Source organism: Antechinus flavipes, chromosome 4, assembly GCF_016432865.1.
Source record: "Antechinus flavipes isolate AdamAnt ecotype Samford, QLD, Australia chromosome 4, AdamAnt_v2, whole genome shotgun sequence".
Lineage (NCBI taxonomy): Eukaryota > Metazoa > Chordata > Mammalia > Dasyuromorphia > Dasyuridae > Antechinus > Antechinus flavipes.
The window spans coordinates 393,509,928-393,523,102 of NC_067401.1; the positions used below are offsets into that span (position 1 = coordinate 393,509,928).

Below are 13,175 nucleotides of genomic sequence, written 5' to 3' on the forward strand. Positions count from 1 at the left end.
CTTGGCTTGCATCCTCACAACTCTATTGAAAAAAATCTGAGTCTACAGCAAGCTTAATATGAGTCAGAAGAGGGACATGAACACTAAAAAAAGCTAACTTGATTACATGTGAATGGGACTGATTGGATGAAGTATTTGTCAATATTGTCACATGATCCAGAACTGGGACCTTGAGAGGTCATTTGATCTCTGGAGGGATGAACTTTGAATCTGGAGTTACAGATAGTTGCAGGAAGTGACTTGACCTGTGGGAGGCAGCCAGCATTGAAGACCATTGGTCAAGGATGGTTACATCCTTTTAGTCTATCCAATGAGAAGACTCGAGTCTTTTGCTTTTAAACCCTGGAGAAGCCAGAAGCTGGCCAGGTTCCAGGAGCACAAAGTGAATTGGGATGGCTCCTTGGTGTGTCTAAGCCTCTCCCTGCAGGGATTAAATAAATGCTTTCTCTTTGTACCTGGTGATGTCTCTGATTAGTTAATTGGATTGGGAAGGAGATCTTGCACCTGACCTGTCCCAAACACATGCACTAATAGGAGCCTGTCTCAAGGTAGGTAACAGATTCACTAGACTTTATGTTGACAAGAACACATCTAAAAAATTATAAACAATGTGAGATATCATCTTTTAGGAATAATAACCAGAAGGTATCTAGAAGAGGAGGGGGGAGCTAACTATAATACACCTTACCATCTGATTGAAGGAAGTGAAGATGTTATAACTTAGGAAAGAAGAATCCTAGAAAATGTAGTCTTAATCAGGAATTTGAAATCTCATATTTTGCTTATAGGAAATGCCTTGATGTGATTGGCTTAAATTGGAGATATTCAAGTTCATAGAATCACCTAAGTCCAGAATTTGAAAGGACCTCATTGGCTATTTAGTTCAGCTCAAGCCCCTTGATTGAATACCTCTAGTGAAGAGGATCCTGATATTTACCTAGTAAAGACTATTCCATTTTTGAATAATTTTACTTTTTTTGTTTTTTTGTTTTACTTTATCAAGATATCAGTAAAGTATGTTTCATTGAGAGGTAATAAATTAAAATCTTCAAGGAAAAGTTGCATGGCCACTTTGACAAGATATTGTAGAAAGAATATTTGATCATTTGGGTTGTACTCAATGTCCAATAAAATCCTTTCCATTTCTATTTTGAAAAAAAAAATCTATTTAAAACTAAATTTACAACAAGAAAAAAAAACAATATAGAAAATAAAAATAAAAACAAAACAAAACATTGTCATTTGCCCAGCAGAACATCAGGAAGGATTCAAAATATGAAACAATAAATTTTCATTTCAAGAAAGTATATAAAAAACAGAGTAAGTTAGATTCAACATCTTTTCCATTTCTGAGGACAATTCTTTGTTTTTTCCATAGTCACCAAAGACTTTATGTGGTGAATCCTTTCAACAATATAATCAACAATTGCATGGTCAACAATCAGAAATGATAACCCAAGGAGTTGGAGCTAAAATGGTTGAGAGAAGCCAAGAAACTTGAGTTCTCCCAGTTTCCCTCAGAAACAACATTAAATGAAGCCTTGAAACAGATTCTGGAGTAGTAGAACCCACAAAAAGATGAAGTAAAACAATTTTCCTATGTGGATACCAGTGACCCTAGCATAAAAAGTTTGGGACAGTGTCCCTTGTGCCTTTAAATTTAAAAAACAAGAAATAGGTAAAAATGACCAAGAATTCTCTGAAAGATTTATGATGAAAAATGCTATCCATACCCAGTGAAACATACTGAAGCATACTTTTTTTAAAAACATTTTTTTTCTTGAGGGTTTTCTTTTCTTTTCTTTTCTTTTTTTTTTTTTTTTTTGAGGGGAGATCTAGGTTTTCTTTTACAATATGACTTTTATGGAAATGTTTTGCATCACTTCACATGTGCTTTCTGAAAGAGCAGTGGGAGTGGAGAGGAAGGAAAAGAAAAGTTTTAAAAAGAAATGTAAACATAGTTTTATGTGTAAATAAGGAAAAATAAAAGCATTAAAATAAAAATAAATAAATCAACAAAAATAAGGATTATCAATAATGGGGATAAATTAGAAAGCTTTTCAATAAGATCAATGATGAAGCACAGGTATGTATTATTGCCCTATTCAATATTTTACTAGAAATGCTAACTTTAGAAATTAAAAAAAAGAAACAAATATACATCATCAAAACCAATCAATTTGTTGATTAGCTTGGCTTAACTGGAATATTTTCTGTTTCAAGTATTAGTTTCTGATAAGATAAGTGTAGACTGTACAGGTGATATCTGAAAATATCTAGGATGTAAAAAGAAAATACCTGAACAAAACTTTATGTCAAATAAAATAAAAAATTATCTTTGTGAAAATTTAAAAAAGTAAGAAACAGAAAAGAACCCTTACCATAGTTAGAAATCTACTGTGGTGACTGGAAAGATCTAAACACAGATTCAGAAGAGGACAACATTGTAAAAATGCTTATATGTGAAGTCTCAAAGGAAAACAGGAATTGGTCTCCAGAACAAAAAGTCCTCAAAAGTAAAATTGGCCAAATGGAAAAAGAGGTATAACATAACTAAAGAAAATAATGCCTTAAAAAATAGAACTGGGAAATTGGAAGCTAAAGACTCTATGAGAAATCAAAATTAGTCAAAATCAAAAGAAGGTAGAAAATGGAAGAAAATGTAAAATAATTCTTGGAAATGGTAAGCAAAATGAAAAATGATGCTATTTTTCTTGAGGCAGAAGAGATTTTATGGAGCAAAGAAGGAGTGTGGAAGAAACCATATCAGCAATGCACCATGTCACAGGCACTTAAATTTGACTATCAGGTGAAAGTTTATCTGTCTTCCCACTCTTCCTCTTGGTTGACTATATATAACTGGAATCATGCCAGAGAGAGTGAGTCTGATTTTTCCATCATCTCACTATTCTGGAAACCATGTTATATTGCTTTCATAAATTATATGAAGAAGAAGAATAATATTTTGGCTGGAATTCTTCTAGAAGGTAGAGGTGGAAGGTACTTCCTATAACATATCCAACCCATGGTCTACAAAGCCTATCCAGGATTAATAACTGATATTTCTGTTGTCTTTAAATTTGGTAAAGCCTCACACATATACATGTATATGTAGTTTTCTATAACCTTACCTGGTCATATGCTACTACCTCTCTCCCCTTGGATCTTAAGCAAGCTGAAGACTTAGTTTTGTTTCCATCTTTATATTTCAAACACATCTGTATACTTTAAATACTTGGTAGAATTAAATAAGCCATAACATCTACTTGCATATAAAAATTATAAAAAATATCATCAAGCATATGTGTGACTAGGGATCAAGATTAAAAATATGGACAACAAAAAGTCACCTTAGCATATGACAAAATTCTGTATTTGGAAATTCAGAGGATTTGGGTTCAAGTTTTTCTCTACCACTTAAAAACTGTGATTTTAGATAATTTAAACTTTCTAGAACTAAAGACTCATTTCTCAAATATGTAATGGAAGTCAAAGGTTGGAAAGGATAAACTTTATGTTATCCTCTAGCGCTAAATCTAAGAGGTTTTAAATTGGATACTATTAAATTGATTAGAGAAAGGTTTCCTACATATTGAATATATATTTGACATATATTTGTCAATATATGACATATATATGTCAATATGTGACCCTTTTGGCCAAGATTTGTTTTGTTTTGTTGTGTTTTTTTATTGAAGGTTTTTATTTTAAAAACAAATGCAAGGATAATTTTTTCAATACTGACCCTTGAAAAACCTTGTATTCCAATTTTTCCCCTTTCCCCACCTATTCCCTCCCCCAGAGGGCATGCAATCCAATATATGTGAAACATAATAAAACTAGATAAATTCCAAATAAGCATACATATTTATTTAGTTATCTTGCTGCACACAAAAAAAGTCAGATAAGAAAAGAGAAAGAAAATAAAATTCAAGCAAACCACAACAAAAAGAGTGAAATATTATGTTGTAATCAATCCTCAGTCCCTACAGTTCTCTCTCTGGGTGTAGCTGGCTTTCTTTATCACAAGATCATTGGAACTGGCCTCAATCTCTCATTGTTGGAAAGAGCCACATCCATCAGAATTGATCATTGTATAATCTTCTTGTTGCCAGGTACAACGATCTGGTTCTGTTCACTTAACTTAGCATCAGTTCATGTAAGTCTCTCCAGTACTTTTGGGTCAAGGTTTGAATCAGAGAAGAATGTATTTCCAAAGGGTGAAAAGAGGTTGGAATTCTGTGTCTTTTCTATTAACAGGGGAAATCAGAACACTAGGATCTCTCTTTTCTCTTGCTCTCACCAACTCTACCTTTCACTTAGGGATAGAACATCAAATAAATCAATATTTATTAAGAAGCTCCCATGCAATGGGCCCTTTGAATCAAAGGTTTTGAACTAAAGGTTGCTCATGGGAAAAATGAGGTCCAACAAGATGAAGTGACGTTTCTAAAAATTCTAAAATTATAAGCAATAAGAGTCAGAGGCAGGATTTTAACTAAAACTCTCTGATTTCAGACAAGTGCTTTTTCCCCTCTATAATGATTTATTGATTTCACTTTATGGTATATGGTTTTTACTTACAACAAGACCTTCATATATATATATATATATATGTCAAATGGAAAGATTAAGAGTAGGCTTCCACTGAATAACGTTCTAGCTCTAAATTTATGATCTAATAGCTAAGATATTTCTTAAGTGATTACTATGTAATGTGCAAGATGTTGGAGAAGCTTATCCCCCCTTAGACTCTCCGTGGAATCTATCAGCTCACTGTTATAAGTCCTATGCAGATGAGTCCCAAACCATGTACTGTCTTTTGTCCATAGTGTCTCATAAATCCTACATAGTGAATATATTCAACATGTAGGAAACCTTTCTCTAGTACATTTAGTATTATCCTATTTTAAAACATATTAGATTTAGAGCTAGAGGACAATATAAAGATTATCCTTTCCAACCTCTGACTTCCTTTCATATTTGAGATCTTTAGTCCCAGAGAGTTTAAATAAGTTGTCTAACGTTACACAATTTTTAAGTAGTAAAGAAAGAATTTGAATCCAAATCCTCTAAATGTAAATAACACATTTCCAAATACAAAATTTTGCCTTCATTTCAAGACAAAAACAACTATGGATCAGACATTATATAGAAGCATTTTGTCTACATAGTCTTAGCTAAGCTAGGCATATATGACTAATATGAAGATAATTTTGTTTCTACATCATGAAATTATCATTATTAGCATAGTGAGATGAAGCAATTTTATCTTAATATTATCATATGTTTTAAAAAACATATATATATATCCTTAACAGAAGTTATGGATTGAGTGGGAAATATATTAAATTAGGCAATACTGCTTAACATTCATTATATATATGTAATATTACATATATAAATGTACAAATACATATGTATATTATAAATACTTAAAAATTTAATGTTGTATATATAGTCCTAAATATTAATAGGAAAGAAATTAATTTTTTGTATTGTACACATTAGCCTGATTGCATATGATAAATTGAAGTTTATGGACTTCTCTCTTTTAAAAACTTTGGCTTAATCATCTTAATTTTATTTAAAATATGCAATTAAATGCAATTAAAAACCATCCTTCTTGGCCCATATTATTGACTAGTACCAAATTTGCCAGTATTTGGAGATGTAGATTCATAAACATTGCTTTGTTATTGCTTATTCTCTATCTTTTTATATTTGCTTCATAACTTTTCATTATCTAATTTTGTTTATTTTAACTATTTGTTTTCTCATCTATCCATTTGTAAATTCCTCTTTCTCATAATATTGTTTTCTTGTTAAAGTAGGCTTTACTTTCCTTTCCTCCTCATCACAATCTTTTAATCACTTATATGGCCAGGTGGCACAGTGAATAGAGTGACAGGCTGGAGTCAGGAAAACTCATCTGTATGCGTTCAAATATAGATTCAGACACTGTCTCGCTGTACGACTCTTGACAAGTCATTTAATCCTGTTTGTCTCATTTTCCTCATCTGTAAAAAAATGAACTGGAGATAGAATTTTCTCTACTAAGAAAACCCTAAATGTGGCCACAAAAAGTTGAACATGATTGAAAAATGATTCAACAACAATCTTTTATATTGTCCTCATTCTTTCTCTCTGTATGTGTCCTCACTAAACTAAAGAACAAACCTAGTTTTTTTTAAACCATTTTTTGGAGGAAAATTCAGTCTGTTACAATTTTGGATCATCCCCAAAGAAGTCTTAGGGCTTCAAATACATTTTATCCTACATGATAAGCAATAGTTTTTTCTCAAATTGTCTATTACCAAAAGGAAGAAAAAATCAATGAAATTTAGAATCAATGAGAACAAATAGACAAGGGGAAATGAAACACACAGAGAATATTTATCTCATCCAATTTAAAAATGTTTTTCTCTTCCAATAAAGTATCTTTCACATATTAGTTAAGGTTGAACAAGATTCCTTAATAAAGACCAATAAAGTAAGTCAACATTTTATTAGACAGTTTAACCTAAAAATCCACCTAGGAAAAAATAAGAGGATGAAATATTTAATCTTTTGTTTAGATTATACCAAATTGGGGCCTACTGTTACCTGAGAAGCCATGGTCTGACCTGAAGGGGGCTGTGTCTTGATCCCAATGGGTATGGGTAAAAAGGTTGAAAGTGGGTAATTTCCTACTGTGGACATGATATGCAATTGCAGGGCTTGAGTACAAAACAGCCATGCTCATCCTCATTTTTCAGTACTCATCCAATCTCTTGTCTCTTTCCTTTTTACAAGTATTCAATCTTTTCAGTTCTGCCCTAGAAATCAGCCTTTGGGACAATGGAAATAATTATATTTTTAACACAACCTCATTGTCAATATTAAGTGAGGCACAAAAATAGGGAAATGTATATGCTTACCAATGGTGTTTATCTCCAAAAATCGATGGACTGTCTTTTAATTTGTATTTGTATCCTTAGTACTTAGCATAGTCACTGGCACATAGTAGAGTCTAATAAATGTTGACTTATTTATTGGCCTCTATTAAGGAATCCTATTCAACCTTAACTAATATGTGAAAGATACTGCAGCAGTGATACCCACAAAGTGGGCAGCTAGATGGCACAATGGATAGAGTGTATATCTGCAATCAGGAAGATTCACCTTTCTGACTTCAAATCTAGTCTCAGACACTTACTACCTGTATGATCCTGGGCAAAGCATGTAACTCCATTTGGCTTGGTTCTTCATCTGTAAAAAGACGGAGAAGGAAATGGCAAACCATTACAGTATTTCCATCAAGAAAATTCCAAATGGTTTCACAAAGAGTCAGATACAATTGAAAAATGACTGAACAACAATATCTATAAAGTATAAAAAAGATCTCAACAAAGTTCTTTAGTACATGAGGTAGAGAATAGAGAATATTTAGGAAGACACAGAAAGGAATCACATAGGCATAGACAAATTAGCTGTACTATTTAAGGTAAACATTCCATGTGTGTATTGCTATATGCATATACATATATACATGCATATCCACACAGTGTTTAGACACATAGCATGTACATGTTCATACATCATGCATTTGTGACTGTATGTATGCATGTATATAGACTCTTTTTGACATAGTGTTTGAGTATTATAACTCCTGCCTATTGCACCCTTTAAGGGGAATGAAAAAGTATTAAAATAAGACTGAAAAAAATTCAGAACCATTTTACCAGACATTTAAAAAAAGGATGCATTCTCAGTTTTATCTCATTTCACTATGATTTATACTCAAGATACCTTCACTTTCAGATTTTCCCTTTATATGCAGATACACAAATGATGAGAGAGAAAGAACATTGGACTTGAAGGTCAAAGGACAGGTCTTCAGTGCTGGTTATGCTCCTTACAGGCTATGTAATTAAAGATAAATGAGTCACTTTACTGTTCTGAAACTATGCTTGTTCATCTGGAATAGGGGTGTCAAACAAGCCATATTTGACACTTCTAAGGGCTGCCCAAACCAGATCAAAATGTAAGTAGAAAATATTTAACATAACAAATAAAATAAAATAAAACACAGACAACATTGCATTTAAAAAACTAATAGTCCACACTAATCCTTAGGTATATATTAGTTGCCCCCCCCTTTTGAGGTTGACACAACTCACCTAGCAAATGGAAACACTGAAATTTATATTAAACATCTCAGGAGTTTGTTGTAAAGAAAATCTGAGGTATGCTGGATTTGTAGTTAGAGAATAGGAGTCCAAATCCTTACTCTTTTACTTATTATCCATGTAATTTTAAGTATATCAAAACTTTTCTAAGTCTCAAGTCTCTACAAAGGTAAAATGAAGGGATTGGACTACATGGTCTCTAAGATCCCTTTCAAATTGAAGTATATAGTCACAATGCTTAGGGTTCTGTAAATGTAAAGTACTATAAAAATGAACTATAAGCTTGTCTTCTCTTGACACATTGATGATAAGGATCTCTAGGTGTTCATAAATTTCTTCTTTGACATCATGAGAATTTGTCATGGTGGAAAAATAGTCATGAATGATTTTGGCATGACATTTTCTTTCTCATGGCAGTCACATTATTATGACCCTAGCATTAACTCTTTTTGGTAGGCTTACAAGTTTGTTGACTAGATTAGCTTTGATTGCACAATTGTTATATGCTGTAAACATGGTTAGTGTATCACTGGCATGCCAGAAAACAATCACTTCCATTTAATTTGTCTTAGGAAGATTCTGAAGTTCACTTGGTAGGATAAGGTACCAGACAGATACTGAGGTCCTTTCTTGAAGCAAACTGCTGAAAATTCAAACTCTATTGCAGAGAGTGCAATTTTATTGGACTGGCAAGATTATTTGAATGCCAAAAATACCTTGCTTAAAAGATTATTTTATGGAGAACTCAGAGCAAGCACTCATTTGGTTACCATTTGGTAGTCAGTAAAAGTGATACAAGGGCACTCGTAAGATCTCAAAAACTTTAGAATTGATTGCATGACATGGAAGACACTGGTACAGGACCACCCAGCATAGCATGTCATTATCAGAGAAGGTGCTGTGATTTATGAGCAAAACAGCATTGAAGTAGCTCAAAAGAAATGCAAGTTGTGAAAAGTGATAAAATCCACCCCAAATGTTCATATAAACCATTTGTGCCTCATCTGTGTAGAACATTATGAGCTTGTTACTGGGCAGATCAGCCACAGTCAGACACACTGTAACTGAACTCTAACACAGTGGTTCATTTTGGTGCTCTTTGAGAATAGATAATAACCATAAAAATGAGTTGTCATTATTATATGTCCCAATAGGTTTAGCCATCTCTTCTTGGTTTCCTCCTCCTATCCTCCACATCTATTGCTCTGTTTCTCTTAACCTTCATAAGCCAGATTTTCTGGCACTGACCAATAAATAAATTTAGATTTTCCTGGTTAAATTCTATTTTAGCTGTCCCTTTACATCTTTACATCAATCTTTCAGTAGGGAATTTTCTCATATTGTAAATATTGAAGGAGTTAAGGAGGGAATTTAACTTCAGAATGAGATAGTTACTTCCTTCAACAAGTATTTTTTGAACATCTTATTTGAGAAGGGCAATGTACTAGGTGATCTATGGAATGATATATTAGGAGACAAAGCTATATAAAATATTGGTGGCCTCAAAGAGCCACAATTTTGACAATCACAGATTTAAGATTTCTAAGAAGAGAGATCATTAGGACAGAGATTAATTCTGTGTAGACCAGTGGTTCTAGAGTTGTGGAGAAAGAAGATTATAGTTGACCATTCACTATGACACATATCCTAAATGACTTTTCTTTAAATTTTAACTCTTGATAAACAAGTCACTAAATTTTCCCAGTGCAAAAAAGAGAGAAGCAGAGGAATTGATAGAACATTAGGGTTAACATTGAAAGTGAAGCTAAAAATGATGTGTGAATTGAGGGGGAACTATATGAAGGAAATGAACAGGGAGGAAAGTGAAGGCTACTTATTATTACTATTTAATTTTATTACTATACCTCAGGCGTTATCTACATTTTTAGATAGACAGGTTCTTTTGTGTGATTTAGTCATGAACTGTGCATACAGCAGGTAGGCTTTATTTCTTACAAAACCATCAGGGATCTTCATGAAATTAGATCAATTGTAGGAACACCTTCACAAATCTCCCATCCACCTTTTCTCTTTGTTCCTTAGCTACCCTTTGGAGATTTAATCCCTGTGTTGAATCTGATGTTCTGCCATTCTCCTTGTTCTCTATTGCTTTCTCTTTTCACTGTTGCTAAAATACAACTGATTCTATTCATGTTACTGGGAATGCTTAGAATGTAAGACAGGTTTTGTTACAAATCAAGCCTTTAAAAAATCCTCTAGAGAGAGACCTTCTTAGCTAGGGTCAAGGATTCAGCTCCCTGCTAGCTTTAGCTTTGAATTAAAAACTTGATACAAATGGTCAACTTGGATGGGCCATCACATTTACAAAGAAAGCATGACTATCTAATCAGTGAGTGGTAACTCAATGCTCTCAGCATACCACTAATAGTATAACACCTTTTACCAAGCAAGTAGAGTTTAATTTTTGTTTAAAGTACATTTAAAATATATTGCTGCAAACCATTGTTATGAACAAGTGAGTTGAGAGGTTAGCTGTCTTTCTTTGGCTTCATTGGTGAAGATTAATGAAGCAGTTGATTGATATTCCTCTCACTTCAGATTTAAGAGAGGCAGCAAAGCCTAATAGATGGAGAACAAGTTGCTTTGGAGGACTCAGGTTCAAGATCCATCTCTGGCACACATATATACTGTCTGTGTGAAGCTGGGTAAGTCACTTCTCTCCTCTAGACAATTTTCTAAGATTATATTTTGCTTAAAAAAAAAAAAAAAAAGGTGCCAAACTTCAATTGGTAGAAGGAATGCCTCAGTTGAGAATAACCTATATGAATGAAATCATAGATCCAATCCACATCCCTTAAACTTAGATATTGAAGGAACAAATTTAGGATTGGTCATATTATGTCAAATCTACCCCGATGTTAGCTATTATTATTCACGTAAAGATAATTTTGCATTATTCTGCACCCTAGTGGAGAAAACACTCTATCCTGAGAGAATACAGGTTCAAAGCTGACCTTTGAAGTTTAATTACTACTTGTGTGACTTCATACATATCATTTAAACTCCCTGGATCTGTTTCCTCATCTGTAACTGAGAAAACTGGGCTAGAAAAGATGTTACTCTTTTCTATAGAGGTATGATCCCAAGAATGGAGTTTGTTTTCAGCACCTAGGACAGTACTTTGCACACAGTAGCTATTCCATAATTGTTGGACTAAATTCATCGTATTTTTCTAGCTCAGAGAAGACATCCTGCATACCAAGACAGGTCAATAAAACCTGAGAAGTAGGATTGGACTCAGTCAAGAAATTCTCTGACTCTATTGGTGTGATCCTGGGCAAATCGTTTAATACTTCACTTGTCTTATTCATAAAGTGGAGATATCACTGTAGTAATTAGAGGTGTCAAAGGAACAAATAAAGGTTAAAAAAAATTAAAAATATCCACAAAATTATTATTACATCTCTACTTTACAAAAATACAGTAGACCAATATAAACTCTATATTTGTTAAAACATTTTAATGTTTATTATGTCATTTAATTTCACAACAATTCTCGATTGGTTTTGAATTGGTCCACCAGAATATGTGGAACAAAAGATGCGTATTCTGTTTCCAGGAACAAGAGAAACTCCTCACAGCCTCGAGAATTTGTGAAGGGAAAACGGGGAATTCCTTTGGGATAAGTGGGGATTCCCTCAACCCTCAAGCTGGGAAATCAATTTTCCTTCCGCCCACCTAAGAGGGATGGAAATAAAGGGAGGTACCCAGATGCATAGAAAAAAGACCCAGGCCCAGCAATCAGTGGCGTGGGCGGGTTGCTCCCATCCCTCCCTTGGGGTTGCAGCCCGGGAATCTTCTAATGAGCTCTCTTCTATTGGCTGTCCCCGAGAAGCCTCCAGGTGCCGTCACTGATTTATGCTAATGAGAAATAATTTCATTGGTGGGGGCTCCAGCGGCAGCTCCAAATGACATTTCGGGGAGCAAGAGCTTGGCAGCGTATACGCGACTAAAAAATAACTTCCCCCTCCCCAACCAGACTCTCCTCCCAGCTGAGCTGAGCCGAGCTCGGCTCGGGCCAGCCCGGAGGGAATTGCTGCTGGGAGCCCCAGGCGAGAGGTGCACGGGAAGCTCACCTGCTGCTCCCTGCAGTGCTTTCCTTCCCGGTCCCACCCCTACCTTTCCCCGAAGACCCCTTTCTCACCTTCCTTCTGCTGCACGCTTGCCCCCTAGAAGTAACTTTTGTAGTCTCACCTCGCCTCCGGGTCCTTTTTACCAGAGGCTGCGCCGAGTCGGAGCCCGAGCACAGGAGCTGTTAGGAGCACTGGCTGCTTTTCGCCAGAGTACCACTTTGCTCCTGGCTTGGTTTGCATCACCCGCATCACACCCTAGGTTTCGAGGAACCTGCTTGTCTTCCTCTCAGGCGACCATTCCCTCTCCCCTTTATACTCTCTTGTTAGATCTCTTTCCTTTATCCCCAACCCCATCCTTTCTCTCTTTCTCTCTCTCTCTTTTTTCTTTTCCTTTAATTTTCTTTTTTCCCCTTTGCCTGGGGAAGAATGGTTGACTTGGAGAGCGAGGTTCCCCCTCTGCCCCCAAGATACAGGTTTCGGGATTTGCTGCTAGGGGACCAAGGGTGGCAAAACGACGACAGGTGAGTGGCCTCGTGCACCTATGTTTTGCAAACACAGCTGGAGAAGAATCAGCGCTATCTGTGGGAGAGCAAAAAGGGAGAACAAGGAAATTGGGGGAGGGGGCAAAGATTCATGATTAGGTTCTCCATTTTGACTGGATAGACCATTTAATATTGAGGACTTTTTTTTTTTTTAAGTTTTCTTGCATCTAATGCAATTGTGCTTATTCTGTTTTTTTTTTTTTTTTAATTTTATTTTATTTATGTGTGTGTGTATGTGTGTGTGTGTGTTTGTGTGTGTTCTTCTTGGCTATATATATATATATATATATATATATATATATATATATATATAATGTATGTATGTATAAAAACTGTGTAGTGTTCTCTGCACAATTGAATGGCATGCT

The 13,175-nt window shown here is 34.7% G+C and overlaps 1 protein-coding gene across 4 annotated transcripts in view; it reads left to right on the forward strand.

Moving 5' to 3' along the window:
* The first annotated feature begins 12,102 nt into the window (after positions 1–12,102).
* KCNT2 (potassium sodium-activated channel subfamily T member 2) overlaps positions 12,103–13,175 on the forward strand; it is a 583,045-nt gene continuing 581,972 nt past the window's right edge. For 2 of the 4 annotated variants that reach the window (XM_051998719.1, XM_051998721.1), the window contains exon 1: positions 12,103–12,786. In XM_051998719.1, coding sequence (XP_051854679.1) covers positions 12,692–12,786 — 95 coding nt within the window. In that variant the 5' untranslated portion in view covers positions 12,103–12,691. The remainder of the gene's footprint in view (positions 12,787–13,175) is intronic. The other 2 variants (XM_051998720.1, XM_051998722.1) reach the window with 1 other exon arrangement.